The sequence below is a fragment of the Scyliorhinus torazame genome, chromosome 3 (genome assembly GCF_047496885.1).
Source record: "Scyliorhinus torazame isolate Kashiwa2021f chromosome 3, sScyTor2.1, whole genome shotgun sequence".
Taxonomy (NCBI): Eukaryota; Metazoa; Chordata; class Chondrichthyes; order Carcharhiniformes; family Scyliorhinidae; genus Scyliorhinus; species Scyliorhinus torazame.
Window position 1 is genome coordinate 358,075,434 of NC_092709.1, and position 25,560 is coordinate 358,100,993.

The following is a 25,560-nucleotide window of genomic DNA, read 5'->3' on the forward strand; positions in this document are numbered from 1 at the left end:
GAGTGGTGGTGTCCCCTGAGCTGGCATTCAGGGAGATCCCAGTGGATGTGTAACGGGTGTGTGAGTGTGTGGGCCGTGAATGATGAGAACTGACTGATCTGCTGGAATGGAGCAGATTGCTCTTCCTCTTGTGACACAAAATGGCTGTCATCGTTTGCAGTCCATTCCTGCCCCTACCTCCATCCCAGTCCATTCCTGCCCCTACCTCCATCCCAGTCCATTCCTGCCCCTACCTCCATCCCAGTCCATTCCTGCCCCTACCTCCATCCCAGTCCATTCCTGCCCCTACCTCCATCCCAGTCCATTCCAGCCCCTACCTCCATCCCAGTCCATTCCTGCCCCTACCTCCATCCCAGTCCATTCCTGCCCCTACCTCCATCCCAGTCCATTCCTGCTCCCGACTCCATCCCAGTCCATTCCTGCCCCTACCTCCATCCCAGTCCATTCCTGCCACTACCTCCATCCCAGTCCATTCCTGCCCCTACCTCCATCCCAGTCCATTCCTGCCCCTATCTCCATCCCAGTCCATTCCTGCCCCTACCTCCATCCCAGTCCATTCCTGCCCCTACCTCCATCCCAGTCCATTCCAGCCCCTACCTCCATCCCAGTCCATTCCTGCCCCTACCTCCATCCCAGTACATTCCTGCCCCTACCTCCATCCCAGTCCATTCCTGCTCCCGACTCCATCCCAGTCCGTTCCTGCCCCTACCTCCATCCCAGTCCATTCCTGCCCCTACCTCCATCCCAGTCCATTCCTGCCCCTACCTCCATCCCAGTCCATTCCTGCCCCTACCTCCATCCCAGTCCATTCCTGCTCCCGACTCCATCCCAGTCCATTCCTGCTCCCGACTCCATCCCAGTCCATTCCTGCCCCTACTTCCATCCCAGTCCATTCCTGCCCCTACCTCCATCCCAGTCCATTCCTGTCCCTACCTCCATCCCAGTCCATTCCTGCCCCTACCTCCATCCCAGTCCATTCCTGCTCCCGACTCCATCCCAGTCCATTCCTGCTCCCGACTCCATCCCAGTCCATTCCTGCTCCCGACTCCATCCCAGTCCATTCCTGCTCCCGACTCCATCCCAGTCCATTCTTGCTCCCGACTCCATCCCATTCAATTCCTGCTCCCGACTCCATCCCAGTCCATTACTGCTCCTGACTCCATGCCAGTCCATTCCTGCTCCCGATTCTATCCCAGTCTGTTCCTGATCCTGACTCCATCCCAGTCCATTCCTGCTCGCGACTCCTTGACTTGTCTGTTCCCGATCCTGACTCCATCCCAGTCCATTCTTGCTCCTGACTACATCCCAGTCCATTCCTGCTCCCGACTCCATCCCAGTCCATTTCTGATCCTAACTCCATCCCAATCCATTCTTGCTCCCGACTCCATCCCAGTCCATTCCTGCCCCTACCTCCATCCCAGTCCATTCCTGCTCCCGACTCCATCCCAGTCTGTTCCTGCTCCCGACTCTATCCCAGTCCATTCCTGCTCCCGACTCCATCCCATTTCCATTCCTGCTCCCGACTCCACCCCGTTTCATTCCTGCTCCCGAATCCATCCCATTCCATTCCTGCTCCCGACTCCATCTCAGTCTGTTCCTGCTCCCGACTCTATCCCAGTCCATTCCTGCTCCCGACTCCATCCCAGTCCATTCCTGTTCCCAACTCCATCCCAGTCTCCATACCAGCCCAGGGGCTGGTTTAGTACATTGAGCTAAATCACTGGCTTTGAAAGCAGGCCAAGGCAGGCCAGCAGCACGGTTCAATTCCCGTACCAACCTCCCCGAACAGGCGCCTATTGTGACGACTAGGGGCTTTTCACAGTAACTTCATTGAAGCCTACTCGGACAACGAGCGATTTTCATTTCATTCATTTAATTTTCATTCTGTGGTGTTCTTTCTGTTGTTTATTTGTGAAAGCTTGGCGAAGTGTTTACAAAGACCACAGAATAGCTTGAATTTAAATAAAGCTATAAATTTATTAACACTACTAACTTAGATTCGACATTTACTCCGAAGGGATACACAGTTGATTATTAACATTTAAACTAGACTCATCTACAGCTAATTGTAATACTGTACAAGCTATGATCTGCTCTCACTTACACTATCTGTACTTCTGACTCTCTCTAGCTAACTCGTGTACACACTCTTCCACAAGGCTTAGTGACTGCCTTATATACTTGTAACTGTAGCTCCTTCGAGTGGCTACTCTAGACACTTCATTAGCCCTTGCGGTCAATTCCTGCTCCTGAGTTCATCCCAGTCCATTCCTGCTCTTGATTCAATCCCAGTCCATTCCTGCTCCTGATTCAATCCCAGTCCATTCCTGCTACTGACTCCATTCCAGTCTATTCCTGCTCCCGACTCCATCCCATTCCATTCCTGCTCCCGACGCCATCCCATTCCATTTATGTTCCCGACTCCATCCCAGTCCATTCCTGCTGCTGACTCCATCCCCGTCCATTCCTGTTCCCGACTCCATCCCAGTCCATTCCTGTTCCCGACTCCATCCCAGTCCATTCCTGCTGCTGACTCCATCCCAGTGAATTCCTGTTCCCGACTCCATCCCAGTCCATTCCTGCTGCTGACTCCATCCCAGTCCATTCCTGATCCCGACTCCATCCCATTCCGTTCCTGCTGCAGACTCCACCCCAGTCCATTCCTGTTCCCGTCTCCATCCCATTCCATTCCTGCTCCCGACTCCATCCCATTCCATTCCTGCTGCAGACTCCACCCCAGTCCATTCCTGCTCCCGACTCAATCCCAGTCCATTCCTGCTCCCGACTCCATCCTATTCCATTCCTGTTCCCGACTCCATCCCAATCCATTCCTGTTCCCGACTCCATCCCAGTCAATTCCTGTTCCCGACTCCAACCCAGTCCATTCGTGTTCCCGGCTCCATCCCAGTCCATTACTGTTCCCGACTCCAACCCAGTCCATTACTTCTCCTGACTCCATCCCAGTCCATTCCTGTTCCCGACTCCATCCCAGTCCATTCCTGTTCCCGACTCCATCCCAGTCGATTCCTGCTGCTGACTCCATCCCAGTCCATTCCTGTTCCCGACTCCATCCCAGTCCATTCCTGCTCCCGACTCCATCCCAGTCCATTCCTGCTCCCGACTCCATCACATTCCATTCCTGATCCCGACTCCATCCCAGTTCATTCCTGCTCCCGAATCCATCCCATTCCATTCCTGCTCCCGACTCCATCCAAGTCTGCATACCAGCCCAGGGGCTGGTTTAGTACACTGAGCTAAATCACTGGCTTTGAAAGCAGACCAAGGCAGGCCAGCAGCACGATTCAATTCCCGTACCAAACTCCCCGGACAGGCGCCGGTTTGTGACGACTAGGGGCTTTTCACAGTAACTTCATTGAAGCCTATTCGTGACAATGAGCGATTTTCATTTAATTCATTTCATTTTCATTCTGTGGTGTTCTTTCTGTTGCTTGTTTGTGAAAGCTTGGCGAAGTGTATACAAAGACCACAGAATAGCTTGAACTTAAATGAAGCTCTAAATTTATTAACTCTACTAATTTAGATTTCACATGTACTCCGAAGGGATACACAGTTGATTATTAACATTTTAACTAGACTCATCTACAGCTAAATGCAATACTGTACAATCTATGATCTGCTCTCACTTACACTATCTGCACTTCTGACTCTCTCTAGCTAACTCCTGTACACACTCTTCCACAAGGCTTAGTCACTGCCTTATATACTTGTAACTGTAGCTCCTTCGAGTGGCTACTCTAGACACTTCGTTAGCCCTTACAGTTTATTCCTGCTCCTGAGTTCATCCCAGTCCATTCCTGCTCCTGATTCAATCCCAGTCCATTCCTGCTCCTGATTCAATCCCAATCCATTCCTGCTGCCGACGCCATCCCATTCCATTCCTGTTCCCGACTCCATCCCAGTCCATTCCTGTTCCCGACTCCATCCCAGTCGATTCCTGTTCCCGACTCCATCCCAGTCCATTCCTGCTCCTGATTCAATCCCAGTCCATTCCTGCTCCTGATTCAATCCCAGTCCATTCCTGCTAAAGACTCCATCACAGTCTATTCCTGCTCCCGACACCATCCCACTCCATTCCTGCTCCCGACGCCATCCCATTCCATTCCTGTTCCCGACTCCATCCCAGTCCATTCCTGCAGCTGACTCCATCCCAGTCCATTCCTGTTCCCGACTCCATCCCAGTCCATTCCTGTTCCCGACTACATCCCAGTCCATTCCTGCTGCTGACTCCATCCCAGTAAATTCCTGTTCCCGACTCCATCCCAGTCCATTTCTGTTCCCGATCCATCCCATTCCATTCCTGTTCCCGACTACATCCCAATCCATTCCTGCTGCTGACTCCATCCCAGTAAATTCCTGTTCCCGACTCCATCCCAGTCCATTCCTGCTGCTGACTCCAACCAAGTCCATTCCTGTTCCCGGCTCCATCCCAGTCCATTACTGTTCCCGACTCCACCCCAGTCCATTACTTCTCCTGACTCCATCCCAGTCCATTCCTGTTCCCGACTCCATCCCAGTCCATTCCAGTTCCCGACTCCATCCCAGCCTATTCCTGCTGCTGACTCCATCCCAGTCAATTCCTGCTCCCGACTCCATCCCATTCCATTCATGCTCCCGACTCCATCCCATTCCATTCCTGATCCCGACTCCATCCCAGTCCATTCCTGCTCCCGAATCCATCCCATTCCATTCCTGCTCCCGACTCCATCCCAGTCCATTCCTGCTCCCGACTCAATCCCAGTCCATTCCTGTTCCCGACTCCATCCCAGTCCATTCCTGTTCCCGACTCCATCCCAGTACATTCCTGTTCCCGACTCCATCCCATTCCATTCTTGTTCCAGACACCATCCCAGTCCATTTCTGTTCCCGATCCTTCCCATTCCATTCTTGTTCCCGACACCATCCCAGTCCATTTCTGTTCCCGATCCATCCCAGTCCATTCCTGCTCCCGACTCCATCCCAGTCCATTCCTGCTCCGGACTACATCCCATTCCATTCCTCTTCCCGACTCCATCCCAATCCATTTCTGGTCTCGACTCCATCCCAGTCCATTCCTGTTCCCGACTCCATCCCAGTCCATTTCTGTTCCCGGCTCCATCCCAGGCCATTCCTGTTCCAGACTCCATCCCAGTCCATTCCTGCTCCCGACTCCATCCCACTCCATTCCTGCTGCTGACTTCATCCCAGTCCATTCCTGCTCCCGACTCCATCCCAATCCATTCCTGTTCCCCACTCCATTCCATTCCATTCCTGCTCCCGACTCAATCCCAGTCCATTCCTGCTCCCGACTCAATCCCAGTCCATTCCTGTTCCCGACTCTATCCCAGTCCATTCCTGTTCCCGACTCCATCCCATTCCTGTTCCCGACTACATCCCAGTCCATTTCTGTTCCCGATCCATCCCAGTCCATTCCTGTTCCCGACTCCATCCCAGTCCATTCCTGCTGCTGACTCCATCCCAGTCCATTCCTGTTCCCGACTCCATCCCAGTCTTTTCCTGCTCCAGACTCCATCCCATTCCATTCCTCTTCCCGCCTCCATCCCAATCCATTTCTGGTCTCGACTCCATCCCAGTCCATTCCTGTTCCCGACTCCATCGCAGTCCATTCCTGCTCCCGACTCCATCCCAGTCCATTCCTGCTCCCGACGCCATCGCAGTCCATTCCTGCTCCCGACTCCATCCCATTCCATTCCTGCACCCGACTCCATCCCAGTCCATTCCTGCTCCCGACTCAATCCCAGTCCATTCCTGTTCCCGACTCCATCCCAGTCCATTCCTGTTCCTATTCCATCCCAGTCCATTCGTGCTGCTGACTCCTTCCAAGTCCATTCCTTCTCCCGACTCCATCCCATTCCATTCCTGCTCCCGACTCCATCCCAGTCCATTCCTGTTCCCGACTCCATCCCAGTCCATTCCTGTTCCCGACTCTGTCCCAGCCCATTCCTGTTCCCGACTCCATCCGAGCCTATTCCTGCTCCCGACTCCATGCCAGTCCATTCCTGCTCCAGACTCCATCCCAGTCCATTCCTGCTCCTGAATCCATCCCAGTCCATTTGTTCTGCTGACTGCATCCCAGTCCATTCCTGCTCCCGACTCCATCCCATTCCATTCCTGCTCCCGACTCCATTCCAATCCATTCCTGCTCCCATCTCCGCTGACTCCATCCCAGTCCATTCTTGCTCCCGACTCCATCCCAGCCCATTCCTACGCCCGACAGCATCCCAGTCCATTACTTCTCCTGACTCCAACCCAGTCCATTCCTGTTCCCGTCTCCATCCCAGTCCATTCCTGTTCCCGACTCCACCCCAGTCCATTCCTGTTCACGATTCCATCCCAGTCCATTCCTGTTCCCGACTCCATCCCAGTCCATTCCTGTTCCCGACTCCATCCCAGTCCATTCCTGCTCCCGCCTCCATCCCAGTCCATTCCTGCTCCCGACCTCATTCCAGTCCATTCCTGCTCACGATTCCATCCCAGTCCATTATTTCTCCTGACTCCATCCCAGTCCATTCCTGCTCTCGACTCCATCCCAGTCCATTCGTGTTACCGACTCCATCCCAGTCCATTCCTGCTCCCGACTCCATCCCAGTTCATTCCTGCTCCCGAGTCCATCCCAGTCCCTTCCTGTTCCCGACTCCATCCCAGCCCATTCCTGCTCCCGACTCCATCCCAGTCCATTCCTGTTCCCGACTCCATCCCAGTTCATTCCTGCTCCCGAGTCCATCCCAGTCCCTTCCTGTTCCCGACTCCATCCCAGTCCATTCCTGCTCCCGACTCCATCCCAGCCCATTCCTGTTCCCGACTCCATCCCAGTCCATTCGTGCTCCTGACTCCATCCCAGTCCATTCCTGTTCCCGACTCCATCCCAGTCCATTCCTGTTCCCGACTCCATCCCACTCCATTCCTGTTCCCGACTCCATCCCAGTCCATTCCTGTTCCCGACTCCATCCCAGTCCATTCCTTCTCCTGACTCCACTCTGCGCCTGTTCTGTATCAGACTCTGTCCAGGTCCACTCCTGCTCTGCTCTGTGACAATCCTGTTTCGGGCTGACATGGGGTGGGATTCTCCGGAGCCCGACGACAAAATCGTGATCGGCGATCGGTGGGAGAATGGCTCCCGAAGCCGGAATCCGGGCAGGCGCCGGTTTGATGCGGGTGCGCGATGCTCCGTCGCCTCCAAATCGGTGTAACCGGGCCACGCGCCGAGAGCAGTCACAAAGCAGTTGCTGCATCGTCAGCCAGTCACCTCACGGTGCTGCGCCGTCGATGGGCTGAGTTTCCGAGGGCCACGTGTGGTTCCAGCAGTCAGGAACCTGGCGTGCCTGCTGCCGACAGTGTCCAGCGCTCCCACGTTTTACCGGGATCCGTGCCGCTGGCCCGGGGGCTTCTGCTCGGGGTGGGGTGTGGGGGGTTGCCAGGGGGTGGGCTGTGGGGTCGGGGTGGGTGGGTGCACGGTCCAGTAGGGCCGCCGTCATGTTTCTCGGCGTGACCGGTGGCGTGCGCGGCTGCAGCTTGTCAGCCTTGCGCATGCGCGGCCCGGGAACCGGCAATTCTCTGGCCAAGGGGCTGTTTAGCACAGGGCTAAATCGCTGGCTTTAGCAGACCAAGGCAGGCCAGCAGCACGGTTCAATTCCCGTAACAGCCTCCCCGAACAGGCGCCGGAATGTGGCGACTAGGGGCTTATCACAGTAACTTCATTTGAAGCCTACTTGTGACAATAAGCGATTTTTCATTTTTCATTTCATTTTTTCATTCTGTGCTCTGGTGCTAGGCCCTCACCCGTAGTGGGATCAGTGAGGCATTGGTGCCGATTTCCCTGTCCTGGAACTCCACGGATTGTCTGTCGGGGTCGGTGCCTAGCCGCAGAATAGGAGAATCCAGGATCCTGGCTCCACTCTGGATCATTCCTGCTTTCGATTGAACCCCTGTGCAAGACTGTCTCTCTCTCTCTCCGGGTGAGGGGGCATACCCTGAACTTCAGCTTCTAATTCTCCTCTGCCATCTGTGCCTGAACCCTATTTAATGCCAGGCCTGTCTCCAGGTAAATCCAGGAATAATCGCGGGCACACATTCAGACTTATACAAGAACAGTAAATGCTGGACCATCTCAGCAGGTCTGACAGCATCTGTGGAGAGAGAGAAGGGAGCTAACGTCTCCAGTCTGGATGACTCTTTGTCAAAACTTTGTGACTTTCCTGAATTGTGAATCTAAAAGACCTGAGTTTCTTCTTTCTAACCTGCAGCAATGCACTCTGTGGGCGACTCCAGTGCCGTGTGACACGGCAAACCGGATTACCGGGAAGCCGAGTGGAGAGTGGTTCCTTCAGGGTTGGCTGCAGGAGGCAATACTCTTATTATCGGGATGCCTACACTGACTTCATGATTCAGGATGGGACAAGGTGCAGTTCCGGCGAGGTAAGCCATTCAGCCAGCACAATCAATTCCAAAAAATATCGATTTTTATTCAACTTTTCACATTTTATGTCACAAATTCACGTGGCCCAGCAAGAGGAGTTCCAACCAACAAATGTAACAACAGAACCTTACATTGCAAGACGTGGCCAAAACACATATTTACAGCAGTTTATATAAATTGTGGTTCCGGTATTAATTTGCAAGCATAACGGTCTCTTATAGATTCCCTCTCGTGCCTGTCTCCCGTGTTTCTCCTGGGTGCAATCACCCCATCTCTTCTAAGCTTCCCCCTTTCTTTCTTTTCCTTGTTCCGGTGAACTGCTCTGTGTCGCCACAACCCTGGACGTGGCCCCGAAGGAGGCTGTCCAGAACTCAGCACTATTTATACAAAGCAAACATTGCTGAAGCTTCCCCCGCCCTTGCAGGGTCCACAGAGCGGTTAATCATCCCCACTTCGTAAGACCCGAGCAGGTGAGAACCATCACCCTGAATTCAAAGCTTTGATGGCAGATCGGGCCTGACTCTGCCACAGATGATGCCAGATGTGAACGCAACCCAAAAGCTGAAGCTTCATTCCCCATTCCGATGGGGAAACCTGGGCAGAATGCACATGGACTTTATTGACAATGTGGAGTCCCATGAGTCCTTGGGCTTGATTCCCCATTATAGGGACTATGTCCCAAGCCTTCGTAAAAACTGTGGCCTTTCAGGACAGGAAAACAGGTGTGAAAGGGCCACAGGAGCGGACCTCCAGCAATGGCCGCATGTCAGCGATACGCGGCGCGGCGCGCTCGGAGAGTACGCTGCTTTTCAGGGCCCGGAGAGTCGGGGAACCGGCGGCAGTTCCGAATTTGTGAGCCAAAACGGATTCTACGGCCCGGCACCAGCTGCTAATTCAGCGTCGGGGTGCTGAGAATCCAGCCCCATGTCCGCCAAATTTCTCCCAGCACCCACCCAGAGGTGAGAAGACACTGCAAAAACTGTTGTCCAGTGTACACGGATGCAGGAGTACTGATTGGCCACCGGATGTGTGTGCCTAACAATTGCATTCTGAACCTATACTTTGAACAATGTCACCGTCTTAGTCTTCCGGATGACCCGATCATGAACTATTGCCATTTACTGGGTCCTTTGATTAGATATTCTCTGTCGGTTGCCCCAGGGATAACGGGTGCCGCAGGGATATCGGAGTGTCACCAAGTGCAAGGCGAGGTCTTGCAATTCAGTCTGCTGGTTGGAGCCGCTGACAAAGCTCATGGAACCATTTGTACCGTGAAAGTGGCACCGCACGTGGAGGAGGTAGTCAAGAAGGCATACGGCATGCTTGCCTTCATCGGTTGGCAAGACATGTTGAAGCTTTATAGCACCTTAGTTAGGCCACACTTGGAGTATAGTGTTCAATTCTGGTCGCCACACTACCAGAAGGATGTGGAGGCTTCAGAGAGGGTGCAGAAGAGGTTTACGAGGATATCGCCTGGTGTGGAGGGTATTAGCTATGAGGAGAGGAACTCAATTTGTTTTCACTGGAACGACGGAGGTTGAGGGGCGACCTGATAGAGGTCTACCAGATTATGAGGGGCAGGGACAGAGTGGATAGTCAGAAACTTTTTCCCAGCGTGGAAGAGTCAATTACTAGGGGGCTCAGGTTTAAGGTGCGAGGGGAAAGGTTTAGAGGAGATGTACGAGGCAAGTTCTTTACACAGAGGGTAGCGGGTGCCTGGAACTCGTTGCTGGAGGAGGTGGTGGTGGAAGCAGGGACGATAGTGAAGTTTAAGGGGCATCTTGACGAATACATGAATAGGATGGGAATAGAAGGATATGGACCCCGGAAGTGTAGAAGATTTTATGTTACATGGGCAGCATGGTCAGCGCAGGCTTAGAGGGCCGAAGGGCCTGTTCCTGTTCCTTGTACTTGTGCCATCCATAGAGAAAGAACAAAGAACAAAGAAATCTACAGCACAGGAACAGGCCCTTCGGCCCTCCAAGCCCGTGCCGACCATGCTGCCCGACTAAACTACAATCTTCTACACTTCCTGGGTCCGTATCCCTCTATTCCCATCCTATTCATGTATTTATCAAGATGCCCCTTAAATGTCACTATCGTCCCTGCTTCCACCACCTCCTCCGGTAGCAAGTTCCAGGCACCCACTACCCTCTGCGTAAAAAACTTGCCTCGTACATCTACTCTAAACCTTGCCCCTCTCACCTTAAACCTATGCCCCCTAGTAATTGACCCCTCTACCCTGGGGAAAAGCCTCTGACTATCCACTCTGTCTATGCCCCTCATAATTTTGTATACCTCTATCAGGTCTCCCCTCAACCTCCTTCGTTCCAGTGAGAACAAACCGAGTTTATTCATAGCTAATGCCCTCCATACCAGGCAACATTCTGGTAAATCTCTTCTGCACCCTCTCTAAAGCCTCCACATCCTTCTGGTAGTGTGGTGACCAGAATTGAACACTATACTCCAAGTGTGGCCTAACTAAGGTTCTATACAGCTGCAACATGACTTGCCAATTCTTATACTCAATGCCCCGGCCAATGAAGGCAAGCATGCCGTGTGCCTTCTTGACTACCTTCTCCACCTGTGTTGCCCCTTTCAATGACCTGTGGACCTGTACTCCTAGATCTCTTTGACTTTCAATACTCTTGAGGGTTCTACCATTCACTGTATATTCCCTACCTGCATTAGACCTTCCAAAATGCATTACCTCACATTTGTCCGGATGAAACTCCATCTGCCATCTCTCCGCCCAAGTCTCCAAACAATCTAAATCCTGCTGTATTCTCCGACAGTCCTCATCACTATCCGCAATTCCACCAACCTTTGTGTCGTCTGCAAACTTACTAATCAGACCAGTTACATTTTCCTCCAAATCATTTATATATACTACAAAGAGCAAAGGTCCCAGCACTGATCCCTGTGGAACACCACTGGTCACAGCCCTCCAATGAGAAAAGCATCCTTCCATTGCTACTCTCTGCCTTCTATGGCCTAGCCAGTTCTGTATCCACCTTGCCAGCTCACCCCTGATCCCGTGTGACTTCACCTTTTGTACTAGTCTACCATATAGACAACATCCACTGCCCTACCTGCATCAATCATCTTAGTGACCTCCTCGAAAAACTCTATCAAGTTAATGAGACATGACCTCCCCTTCACAAAACCGTGCTGCCTCTCACTAATACGTCCATTTGCTTCCAAATGGGAGTAGATCCTGTCTCGAAGAATTCTCTCCAGTAATTTCCCTACCACTGAAGTAAGGCTCGCCGGCCTGTAGTTCCCGGGATTATCCTTGCTACCCTTCTTAAACAGAGGAACAACATTGGCTATTCTCCAGTCCTCCGGGACATCCCCTGAAGACAGCGAGGATCCAAAGATTTCTGTCAAGGCCTCAGCAATTTCCTCTCCAGCCTCCTTCAGTATTCTGGGGTAGATCCCATCAGGCCCTGGGGACTTATCTGCCTTAATATTTTTTAAGACACCCAACACCTCGTCTTTTTGGATCTCAATGTGACCCAGGCTATCTACACACCCTTCTCCAGACTCAACATCTACCAATTTCTTCTCTTTGGTGAATACTGATGCAAAGTATTCATTTAGTACCTCGCCCATTTCCTCTGGCTCCACACATAGATTCCCTTGCCTATCCTTCAGTGGGCCAACCATTTCCCTGGCTACCCTCTTGCTTTTTATGTCCGTGTAAAAAGCCTTGGGATTTTCCTTAACCCTATTTGCCAATGACGTTTCGTGACCCTTTCTAGCCCTCCTGACTCCTTGCTTAAGTTCCTTCCTACTTTCCTTATATTCCTCGCAGGCTTCGTCTGTTCCCAGCCTTTTAGCCCTGACAAATGCCTCCTTTTTCTTTTTGACGAGGCCTACAATATCTCTCGTCATCCAAGGTTCCCGAAAATTGCCGTATTTATCCTTCTTCCTCACAGGAACATGCCGGTCCTGAATTCCTTTCAACTGCCACTTGAAAGCCTCCCACATGTCAGATGTTGATTTGCCTTCAAACATCCGCCCCCAATCTATGTTCTTCAGTTCCCGCCTAATATTGTTATAATTAGCCTTCCCCCAATTTAGCACATTCATCCTAAGACCACTCTTATCCTTGTCCACCAGTACTTTAAAACTTACTGAATTGTGGTCACTGTTACCGAAATGCTCCCCTACTGAAACATCTACCACCTGGCCGGGCTCATTCCCCAATACTAGGTCCAGTACCGCCCCTTCCCTAGTTGGACTGTCTACATATTGTTTTAAGAAGCCCTCTTGGATGCTCCTTACAAACTCCGCCCCGTCTAAGCCCCTGGCACTAAGTGAGTCCCAGTCAATATTGGGAGTCAATACTGCCCTTCCCTCAACCAGGCCTCAGAAAAACACAAGGAACCACTGATGCCGTCTTCATTCCCATCCGGACTGTGGAAGCACCTTGGGAATGCATCTTTTTATCTTCAGGGATAAATCCTTTCCTATTCGTCAAAGATTATTACTTTCAGTGGTTTAATATTTTATGACAGCAGATTTTACTTGCTACACAAATTAAACCCCAAGGAAAACGTGGCCCACATATGACTATCCTTATTTTGTGCAGTCTGACAATGGGAATAAAAATTTCCTGAATTCAGATTCCAGTGACACGTTTTGGGATTTTAAACATTAAAATAGAAATATTTGTTGACGAAAGAAATAAACCTTCAGCACACAGAATTACAATTACGCAGTTAATATTTGCTACTTTTCATACAGAGGGTGGTGAGTTTCTGGACCGAGCTAACAGAGGCAGTGGTAGAGGCGGGTACAATTTTGTCTTTTAAAAAGCAGTTACATGGGAAAGCTGGGTATAGAGGGACTAGCTTAGCGGTAAAAACATGGACAAGTTGGGCCAAAGGGCCGGTTATCATGCTATAATCCTCTATGATTCTATGGCTTACAAAATCATAAGTCCATTTCATATAGGAGCAGAATTAAGCCATTCGGCCCATCAAGTCTGCTCTGCCATTCTATCAAGGCTGATATAAAAAGACCCATTTCCCCCGACTCTCTGTCTCCTGTACGTCAGTCAGTCTTCTATCCAAGCTAATAAATTACCCCTAATCCCATGTGATCTCACCTTGTGAATTAGCCTTCTGTGCGGCACCTTATCAAACACCTTCCGGAATTCCAGATACACTATATCTACAGGATCCCCATTATCCACTTTGCTTGTTACATCTTCGAAGAACAGAGAACATAGAACAGTACAGCACAGAACAGGCCCTTCGGCCCTCGATGTTGTGCCGCGCATTGTCCCAAACCAAGATCAAGCTATCCCACTCCCTGTCATTCTGGATGCTCCATGTGCCTATCCAATAACCGCTTGAAAGTTCCTAAAGTGTCCGACTCCACTATCACAGCAGGCAGTCCATTCCACACCCTAACCACTCTCTGAGTAAAGAACCTACCTCGGACATCCCTCCTATATCTCCCACCCTGAACCTTATAGTTATGTCCCCTTGTAACAGCTACATCCACCCGAGGAAATAGTCTCTGATCGTCCACTCTATCTATCCCCCTCATCATCTTATAAACCTCTATTAAGACGCCTCTCATCCTCCTCCGCTCCAAAGAGAAAAGCCCTAGATCCCTCAACCTTTCCTCATAAGACCTATCCTGCAAACCAAGCAGCATCCTGGTAAATCTCCTTTGCACCCTTTCCAATGCTTCCACATCCTTCCTATAGTGAGGTGACCAGAACTGCACACAATACTCCAAATGTGGTCTCACCAGGGTCACGTATAGTTGCAGCATCACCCGCGGCTCTTAAACTCAAGCCCCCTGTTAATAAACGCTAACACACTATAGGCCTTCTTCACGGCTCTATCCACTTGAGTTGCAACCTTCAGAGATCTGTGGACATGAACCCCAAGATCTCTCTGTTCCTCCACATTCCTCATAACCCTGCCGTTGACCCCGTAATCCACATTCAAACTTTTCTACCAAAATGAATCACCTCGCACTTATCAGGGTTAAACTCCATCTGCCATTTTTTGGCCCAGCTCTGCATCCTATCAATGTCTGTTTGCAGCCTACAACAGCCCTCCACCTCTTCCACTACTCCACCAATCTTGGTATCATCAGCAAATTTACTGACCCATCCTCCAGCCCCCTCCTCCAAGTCATTGATAAAAATCACAAATAGCAGAGGACCCAGCACTGCTCCCTGTGGTACACCGCTGGTAACTGGTCTCCAGTCTGAAAACTTTCCATCCACCACCACCCTCTGTCTTCTGTGCGATAGCCAGTTACTTATCCAATTGGCCAAATTCACCTCTATCCCACACCTCCTTACTTTCTTCATAAGCCGACCATGGGGAACCTTATCAAATACCTTACTAAAATCCATGCATACGACATCAACTGCTCTACCTTCATCTGCACACTTAGTTACCTCCTCAAAGAATTCAATCAAATTTGTGAGGCAAGACCTACCCTTCCCGAATCCGTGTTGACTATCCCGGATTAAGCTGCATCTTTCCAAATGGTCATAAATCCTATCCTCAGGGCCTTTTCCATTAATTTACCGACCTCCGAAGTAAGACTAACCGGCCTATAATTACTAGGGTCATTCCTATTCCCTTTCTTGAACAGAGGAACAACATTCACCACTCTCCAGTCCTTCAGCACTATCCCCGTGGACAGTGAGGACCCAAAGATCAAAGCCAAAGGCTCTGCAATCTCATCCCTTGCCTCCGAAAGAATCCTAGGATATATCCCATCTGGCCCAGGGGACCTGCCGACCCTAAGGTTTTTCAAAATAGCTAATACATCCTTCCTCAGAGCATCTACCTCCTCCAGCCTACCCGCCTGAATCACACTCTCATCCTCAAAAACATGGCCCCTCTCCTTTGTGAATACTGAAGAAAAGTATTCATTCAATGCCTCTCCTATTTCTTCTGACTCCATGCACAAGTTCCCAGTACTGTCCTTGACCGGCCCTACCCTCACCCTGGTCATTCTTATATGTCTCACATAAGAGTAAAATGCCTTGGAATTTTCCTTGATCCGATCCACCAAGGACTTCTCATGCCCCCTCCTAGCTCTCCTAAGCCCTTTTTTGTTTAGCTCATTCCTTGTAACCCTCAAGCAACCCAACTGAACCTTGTTTTATCATCCTTACATACGCTTCCTTTTTCCTCTTGACAAGACATTCAACCTCTTTTGTGAACGATGGTTCCCTCACACGGCCATTTTCTCCCTGCCTGACAGGGACATACCTATCAAGGACACACAGTATTTGTTCCTTGAACAGGCCCTACTTTTCATTTGTGCCTTTCCCTGACAGTTTCTGTTCACATCTTATGCTCCCTAATTGCATCATAATTACCCCTCCCCCCAATTATAAACCTTGCCCTGCCGTATGGCCCTATCCCTCTCCATTACAAGAGTGAAAGACACCGAATTGTGGTCACTATCTCCAAAGTGCTCTCCCACAAACAAATCTAACACTTGGCCCGGTTCATTACCCAGTACCAAATCCAATGTGCCCCCCCGCCCTCTTGTCGGCCTATCCACATATTGTGTTAGGAAACGCTCCTGCACACACTGTACAAAAACTGCCCCATATGAACTGTTCGACCTATAGATGTTCCAATCAATATTTGGAAAGTTAAAGTCACCCATGACAACTACCCTGAGACCTCCACACCTATCCATAATCTGTTTTGAAGTGTTCAAACAAATTAGTCAAACGTGATTAGCCCTTCATAAAACCATGTTGACTCTCATGGATAGCGATTTGACTTTCCAAATGTCCTGATATTACGATCTTAATGATTGATTCTAACAATTTTCAACAACAGATGTCAAACTAACTGGTCTGTAATTTCCCACATTCCACCTCTTTCCCTTTTTGAATAAAGGCGTTACGTTCGCATTTTTCCAATCCACTGGAACCTTTCCCGTGTCCAGGGAATTTTGGAATATTATAAACATTGGATCCAATGGATGGGATTCTCCATTGCTAACTCTGCTGCCACTTCCTTTAATACCCGAAGATGTAGGCCATCCGGCACTGGGGACTTGTCTGCCCTCAATCCCAGAGTTTGTTCAGTACCGTTTCCCTATTGATGCTGATTGTTCCAAGTTCCATCCTTTCTATTACCTCTGAACTGCCCTTCCTATCGGAATGGTACTGTCCTCCACTGTGAAAACGGAGGCAAAATTCCTTGAAATGAATGCCATTATTGCCCATTTTAGAGGGCATTTAACAGTCAACCATGGTGCTGTGGATCTGGAGTCACATGTCAGTCAGATCAGGTAAAAGTGGCAGATTTCCTTCCCTAATAGACATTGATGAACCAGGTCAATTTTTACGGCAATGGTTTCACGCTCATCATTAGATTTCTAATTCCGCATTTCGCTGAACCCGCCAAAGCCTGTCCACCATCTACAATGATGTGGAGATGCCGGCGTTGGACTGGGGTGAGCACAGTACGAAGTCTTACAACACCAGGTTAAAGTCCAACAGGTTTGTTTCGATGTCACTAGCTTTCGGAGCGCTGCTCCTTCCTCAGGTGAATGAAGAGGTCTGTTCCAGAAACACATATATAGACAAATTCAAAGATGCCGAACAATGCTAGGAATGCGAGCATTAGCAGGTGATTAAATCTTTACAGATCCAGAGATGGGGTAACCCCAGGTTAAAGAGGTGTAAATTGTATCAAGCCAGGACAGTTGGTAGGATTTTGCAGGCCAGATGGTGGGGGATGAATGTAATACGATATGAATCCCAGGTCCCGGTTGAGGCCGCACTCATGTGTGCGGAACTTGGCTATAAGTTTCTGCTCGGCGATTCTGCGTTGTCGCGGGTCCTGAAGGCCGCCTTGGAGAACGCTTACCCGGAGATCAGAGGCTGAATGCCCTTGACTGCTGAAGTGTTCCCCGACTGGAAGGGAACATTCCTGCCTGGTGATTGTTGCGCGATGTCCGTTCATTCGTTGTCGCAGCGTCTGCATGGTCTCGCCAATGTACCCTGCTTCGGGACATCCTTTCCTGCAGCGTATGAGGTAGACAACGTTGGCCGAGTCGCACGAGTATGTACCGCGTACCTGGTGGGTGGTGTTCTCACGTGTAATAGTGGTATCCATGTCAATGATCTGGCACGTCTTGCAGAGATTGCCATGACAGGGTTGTGTGATGTCGTGGTCCCTGTTCTGAAGACTGGGTAGTTTGCTGCAAACAATGGTTCGTTTGAGGTTGCGCGGTTGTTTTAAGGCAACTAGTGGGGGTGTGGGGATGACCTTGGCAAGATGTTCATCGTCATCAATGACGTGTTGAAGGCTGTGAAGAAGATGACGTAGTTTCTCCGCTCCGGGGAAGTACTGGACGACGAAGGGTATTCTGTCGGTTGTGTCCCATGTTTGTCTTCTGAGGAGGTCGGTCCGGTTTTTCGCTGTGGCGCGTTGGAACTGTCGATCGATGAGTCGAGTGCCATATCCCGTTCGAGGGCATCTTTCAACGTCTGTAGATGTCTGTTACGCTCCTCCTCGTCTGAGCAGATCCTGTGTATACGGAGCGCTTGTCCATAGGGGATGGCTTCTTTAATGTGTTTAGGGTGGAAGCTGGAGAAGTGGAGCATCATGAGGTTATCCGTGGGTTTGCGGTAAAGCGAAGTGCTGAGGCGACCGTCCTTGATGGAGACGAGTGTGTCCAAGAATGCAACTGATTTTGGAGAGTAGTCCATGGTGAATCTGATGGTTGGATGGAACTTATTAATGTCATCGTGTAGTCGTTTCAGTGATTCTTCGGCGTGGATCCAAAGGAAAAAAATGTCATCGATGTATCTGGTGTATAACGTCGGTTGAAGGTCCTGTGCGGTGAGTAGGTCCTGTTCAAACTTGTGCATGAAGATGTTGGCGTATTGGGGTGCGAATTTGGTCCCCATGGCTGTTCCGTGCGTCTGGATGAAGAACTTGTTGTCGAAGGTGAAGACGTTGTGATCCAGAATGAAGCGGATGAGTTGCAGAATTGCGTCTGGAGATTGGCAGTTGTCGGTGTTGAGTACTGAGGCTGTTGCAGCAATGCCGTCGTCATGGGGGATGCTGGTGTAGAGTGCCGAGACGTCCATTGTAACGAGGAATGTTCCTGGTTCAACTGGTCCATGGGTGCTGAGTTTCTGTTGGAAGTCCGTCGTGTCGCGACCATCTACAAGGCAGAAGTCAGGAGTGTGATGGAATAATTTCCACTTGCCTGGCATCTCCAACAACACTCAAGAAGCTCAACACCATTCGGGACAAAGCAGCCCATTTGATTGCTCCCCCTTCCACAGACATCCAATCCCTCCACCAGCGACAAACTCAAATTGGTGGCACTCAAACCTGGGTGCCCTCAGGGCCTCTAGATAACTGGCACAGTGACAATAGCACAGTGGTTAGCACTGTTGCTTCATAGCGCCAGGGTTCCAGCTTTGATTCCCACTTGGGTCACTGTCTGTGCGGAGTCTGCACATCCTCCCCATGTCTGCGTGGGTTTCCTCCGGGCGCTCCGGTTTCCTCCCACAAGTCCCGAAAGACGTGTTGTTAGGTGAATTGGACATTCTGAATTCTTCCTCAGTGTACCTGTTGAATCCCATCAATTAAAATGCTAATCCCCAGACTGACCTTTGATTTCGTCGAGGCGGTCTTTCTGTGCCAACTGCGAGTGACCAGACTAATCAGACGATAAGAAGAGGGGAACAATCAATGCGCGGTCGTTTTCCAGTTCTACATTGAGGGCCCTTTGTTCCCCATCCTCCTGTTCATAATCAGTCTAATTCTGATTTCGCAGTTGGATCAGGACCGCCCTGAGAAATCCCGGGTTTTCGGCACCAAATGTTGAATCCCAAGTTTCTTTACCCGTCAGTCTGGCCTCAATAAAAGTCGAGATGGATTTGCAGGTATAACATTAGTTATTTTATTCAGCTTGCAAGCTAAACTTAGTCCACAGTGATACAGATAACATGTTGCTCTCTGCAGCTCCGGGACTAAGTGAATGTCCCAGACAAAGAGATCAGTACTGATACATTCAAATGGCATCAAGTTTCACATACTCGACGCCCATAGGTCATCCTATGTCCCTCCTGACCTGTTTGATCTATTCTGATTGGCTCATTTCCAATCCCTTTCTCCGGCCCCTATCAATCCAGCATCACTCTCGTAGACACACCTCTTCCTGCTTTTTCCATGCGGTCTAAAATCCTTTGTCTATAAACTAACCAGAATCAAAGTGGCTTATTTCTACATTACATTAACTAATATCTCGAAAGTAACTATTTTATATCACATTCGTCATACCCGAACAGGCGCCGGAGTGTGGCGACTAGGAGATTTTGACAGTAACTTCATTGCAGTGGGAATGTAAGCCTACTTGTGACACTAATAAAGATTATTATTATCTTCCCTGTCAACACTGTGGGTGCACCTGCACCACATGGACTGCAACGGTTCAAGAAATCAGCTCACTGCTGTCTTCTCAATGGCAATTCAGGATGGGCAATAAATGCTGTCCCCGTCAGCGTTGTCGACATGCCGTGAATTAATTTATGAAACGCACACCACTGCATTCTCAAGGGCAATTGGGATCGGCAGCAAATGCTGGCCTAGTAATCAAATTAATTGAATTTAAAATAATTCACTCACTCATTCAATTCCTTTGTCCGCACTCTGTGATGAGCTGCCGTCTTCATGCTTACAGAGTTTGTCTGCTTAGTTCGGCCATGTGCATTTACAGCGGTTGAAACTCTACAGGGATGAGGCAGCATCGCTGGCTGGAGAATCTCGTTCAATCTCACTACTTGATCAACTAACTTCAGCTGCCACTTCACTAGGGAGCTTGTTTACTCCTGACAGAAGGCTGAATGAAAATGTAACTTTAAATTTCGGAAGAGGTGAACTCTTACATTTCATAGATTATCATAGAATTTACAGTGCAGAAGGAGGCCATTCGGCCCATCGAGTCTGCACCGGCTCTTGGAAAGAGCACCCAACCCAAGGTCAACACCCCCACCCTATCCCCATAACCCAGTAACCCCACCCAACACTAAGGGCAATTTTGGACACTAAGGGCAATTTATCATGGCCAATCCACCTAACCTGCACATCTTTGGACTGTGGGAGGAAACCGGAGCACCCGGAGGAAACCCACGCAGACACGGGGAGGATGTGCAGACTCCGCACAGACAGTGACCCAAGCCGGAATCGAACCTGGGACCCTGGAGCTGTGAAGCAATTGTGCTATCCACAAGGCTACCGTGCTGCCCTTTAACCCTGAAAATCACCTCGCCCACCAAATTCCCCAGCTCAGTGACCAGCTGTTGTCTTTGTGCTTGCCGACATGGTTCCTCCAGCTGAAGCTTCCTTTTTCCGGCTCTTATTTCTCTTTCAATTTCCCTCTGAATCCTCGACATTTAGTTTGGCTCTCGATTTTCAAACATTCCCTCTATTTCTGCCCTCCACTGCTGCCTGACCTGCGGAGTATTTCAAGCGGTTTCCCTTTTTATTTCGAGTGCGCAGCATCTGTGGCATTTTATTTTTGTATGAGTGCACCCTGACCCTGTTCGGAACCGGGTTGGATTCAAACCACCTGGAGCTGAATACTGGGCGGCACGGTAGCACAGTGGTTAGCACTGTACCTTCACAGTGCCAGAGTCCCGGTTCAATTCCCGGCTTGGGTCACTGTCCGTGCGGAGTCTGCACCTTCTCCCCGTGTCTGCGTGGGTTTCCTCCGGTTTCCTCCCGCAAGTTTCGAAAGACGTGCTTGTTAGGTGAATTGGACATTCTGAATTCTCCCTCTGTGTACCCGAACAGGTGCCGAAATGTGGCGACTAGGGGCTTTTCACAGTAACTTCATTGCACTGTTAATGTAAGCCGATTTGTGACACTAATAAAGATTGTTATTATTCCTGACTGGCCCATTTGTAGAGCCTCATGACACTGCTAACGTGCTGACACTGTTATTCAATTATCTATTGCACAGGTCTGCAAGGACCAAAAATGTGAAGATCCGATAGTATTTCAAGTTGATGACTGTGACAAGAAATGCCATAATCATGGGGTATGAAACAATTCATGCTCCATTCATGATGCTGATAGATTTAGTCGCGGAAAATGGACTAATAATGTTGAAATGCTCAGCCTCTATTGATTATTTATTTGGTATCAGATGCAACAATGTATTTGATCCTGGGCATCACCCTACAGAAGAAATATCAAAGATTTGGAAAGGATGCAAAAGAATCTTATTGTTATGGTAACAATGACAGATAGATGAGGATTAAGGAGAAACTGAAGTCTTTATATTTGTGAAGATTAAAGTGAGATTTTATGGGGTTGTTTAATATAATCAGTGTTAATAAGGAGCAGCACGGGGGGGGGGGCACAGTGGTTATCACTGCTGCCTCTCAGCTCCAGGGTCCCTGGTTCAATTCCGGCCTCGGGTCACTGTCTGTGTGGGGTCAGCAAGTTCTCCCCGTGTCTCCGGGTGCTCCGGTTTCCTCCCACAGTCCAAAGATGTGCAGCTTAGATGGATTGGCCATGCTAAATTATCCCTTGTGTCCAGAAAGGTTAGGTGGGGTTACAGGGTAATGGGGATAAGGTGGAGGTGTGGGCTTAAATAGGGTGCTCTGTCCAAGGGCCGGTGCAGACACGATAGGCCGAATGGCCTCCTTCTGCACTGTAAATTCTATGGTCCTATGACATTGTTTCCCTTCGTAAAAGGGTCGGAAATAAGAGTTAAGGTAGAGAATTGATAAAAGAACCAAAGGTAATGGTAAATGAATTGCGAGCTGTCCACAGTGATTGGAATGTACTTAGTGCTTGGAATGCACTTACATCTCTTTGATGTGGTCAATGCCTGAAAATGTAGAGGAAACTCATTCAAATTGCAGATAACCACATGGCACTTTCAACCTCACCAATGCAGTTCACAGGAGTGTTAGCAAACACAATTTGACACAAAAGGAGATTTTATGACAGGTGACATTTACTCAAAGTTGTTTCTATTTTTTTGAATGTCACCAAAAGAGGAGAGTGAGGAAGACAGAGAGGTTTAGGGCAGGAACGTCCAGAGCTCAGGGATGCCTTTTTGTCATTAGCATACTGCCCCTTGTCAATCTGTGGGTCGACAACATCCAGCTCTACTTTCCTCAATCCCACCCTGACTTTGAATTGTCTGACTGCTGGTATGATTTCCACAATGACAGTTCCATCCTGACAGGTATTGGGAATAATAAAGCCATTATCCATCTTCACTTGTCACCAATTGTACCCAACCTGCTGTCGCTTGTCAGAAGCTGAGCTAAATTGTATTTAAACCCAAGCACATGTCACAAAGACCGCGTATTTCTACCTCCATAACATTTAAACTCACACCCTGCCCCAGGTCATCGGCTGTTGAAGCCCTCATTAATGTCTTGTTACTGCCAGACTCGACTATCCCAGCACAGCCCGAGGAAGTCCATCTTTCACCTTCAGTGAACTTGAGCTTCTCCGAATCTCTTCTGCCCCTGCCCTAACCGAGCACACTCTGCTCACTCACCTATATTTCCACTCTCGGTGAACAAACGCAGCCATGTCGGAATGTTCGCCTTCCTTTCCAATCCCTCCATTGACCGTATTCCTGCCCATTTCTGCAGCTTTGTCCAAGGATGCAACTCTCCAAGATGTGAACAAATCAACATTCGAATTAGGAGCAACCCATTCTGCCCCCGAGAGCCTGCTCCGCCATCCAATAATACCCAGGGCTGATCTGATCATATTCCCCCTACCTCCAGTAATCTTTGTCTCTCTCTCGTTATTACACAACCTTTGTACCTCCGCATGAAAATATTCATTGACACTGTCTCCACCACTCTCTGCAGAGGAGAACTCCAATGATGCAAAGGTAAAGGTAAAGTTGCCGTAGTTCCAGATGACCACAGGTTGCTTTCCCGTTTGAGGGGAGGGCTGAAAGGTGGCTATTTAACCCGAGGGTCACCACACCTCAGGCGAAAGGCAAGGTTGAGAAGGTGGGGTCTCCATGGATAACCTCAGCAGGGAGGGGAATTGAACCCACGCTGCTGGCCTCGCTGTGACACACGAACCAGCCATTCAGCCAACTGAGCCCAACTGTGGGCCACCTCACCCACAATGCACTGCCTGCCCACCACCACTCTACCTGACCCCCCTCCCCTCCACCCTCACGCACACCCTCATGGACCCCTGTTATAGGGAGACCCGGCCAGGGACACCTGTAATTGGGAGACCCCCACAGGTACGCCTGTAATCGGGAGACCCCCACAAGTATGCCTGTAATTGGGAGACCCCCACAGGTACGCCTGTAATCGGGAGACCCCCCACAGGTAATCCTGTAATCGGGAGACCCCCACAAGTATGCCTGTAATTGGGAGACCCCCACAGGTACGCCTGTAATCGGGAGACCCCCCACAGGTAATCCTGTAATCGGGAGACCCTCGCACAAGGAACCCCTGTACATAAAGGAACCCCCCCACCCCCCACCCCCAGACCCCACCTCCGCCCCCCCCCCCCCTTTTCTGACCCCACGTAAAGACAACCGTGACTGGAAGCTTGAGAGCAGTCCAGACAGTGGCAGAGAAAATAATTGCAGATGTGACACTTACCTTGAAGTGTAGGATAGTATAACTTTCAATAAAATTATCGCCCAATCTTCTAAACGCCAATGGATACAGTCTCAGCCTGTACAACATTTCCAAAAATAATCCCTTCACTCCAGGTTTCAGTCTTTGGCACATTCTCTACACTGCGTCTATCACATTTATAGCCTCACCTAAGCACAGAGACCAAAACGGTACTCGGTACTATAGATGTGTCTCACCAACGCCTTGTACAAGTCGAGCAAAACGTCCCGACATTTATATTCCATTCCCTTCGCAGTAAATGACAGCATTCAATTTGCCTTTGCAATCACAGGCTGTACCTGCAGACTAACTTTTCATGATTCATGGATCAGGCCACGAAGGGTACCCCAGAGTTTGGAAACCTTTCTCCATTTACATCATGTGCTGATTTTCTACTCAAAATGGACAGCTTCACACGTTCCAGCATTGTACTCCACCTGCCAACTCGCCCCACCCATCCCACTCACACATTATTGTCCTTTGGCCATGGTCAATGCACAAGGTTAGGCAGATAGAGCAGGAGAGAGGGCCTAGATCGAGGGCTCTTTCGGAAGGCCGCTGCAGGCTTGATGGGCCGAATGGCCTCCTTCTGCACTGTAAAGATTCCATGAAGATTTACTTCTATTTGTGCTGTTGATTTCTCTGTTTTGTCAAGAATGCTGTGGTCATTCAGATACAAAGCATTTAGTTATTTTAATTTTTGTTCGTAATGTCTCACCTTATCCGTTGGTGGACTTTTTGGTGTGTCCACTCTGTCCCCTCCTGTCACACTCTGACCACCATTTCTCTTGCCAGAACACTGGTCCCAGCGTGATTCAGGTGCAGACCAGCCCAATGGTACAGGTCCCACTTTCATAGAACATAGAACATACAGTACAGAACAGGCACGATGTTGTGCCGGACATTTGTCCTAGATTAAGAACAAGTTAATCTACACCCCATCATTTTACTGTATTCCATGTACCTATCCAATAGCCGCTTGAAGGTCCCCAATGTTTCTGACTCAACTACTTCCACAGGCAGTGCATTCCATGCCCCCACGACTCTCTGGGTAAAGAACCTACCTCTGAAATCCCCCCTATATCTTCCACCATTCACCTTAAATTTAAGTCCCCTTGTAATGGTTTGTTCCACCCAGGGAAAAGGTCTCTGACTGTCTACTCTATCTATTCCCCTGATCATCTTATAAACATCTATCAAGTTTCCCCTCAGCCTGGGGCTGGTTTAGCACACTGGGCTCAATCGCTGGTTTTTAAAGATGACCAAGGCAATCCAGCAGCATGGTTCAATTCCCGTAACAGCCTCCTCGAACAGGCGACGGAATGTGGCGACTAGGGGCTTTTCACAGTAACTTCATTGAAGCCTACTTGTGACAATAAGTGAGTTTCATTTTCATTTTCAATTCATCCTTCTCCGTTCTAATGAGAAAAGGCCTCGCACCCTCAACCTTTCCTCGTAAGACCTACTCTCC

At 49.7% G+C, this 25,560-nt stretch overlaps 1 protein-coding gene across 1 annotated transcript in view; it reads left to right on the forward strand.

The window, feature by feature from the left end:
* The window catches only part of LOC140409438 (disintegrin and metalloproteinase domain-containing protein 9-like), a 956,416-nt gene that overhangs the window by 399,628 nt on the left and 531,228 nt on the right, over positions 1–25,560 (forward strand). The window contains exons 15-16 of the mRNA XM_072497871.1: positions 8,262–8,433; positions 21,431–21,508. Coding sequence (XP_072353972.1) covers positions 8,262–8,433; positions 21,431–21,508 — 250 coding nt within the window. The remainder of the gene's footprint in view (positions 1–8,261; positions 8,434–21,430; positions 21,509–25,560) is intronic.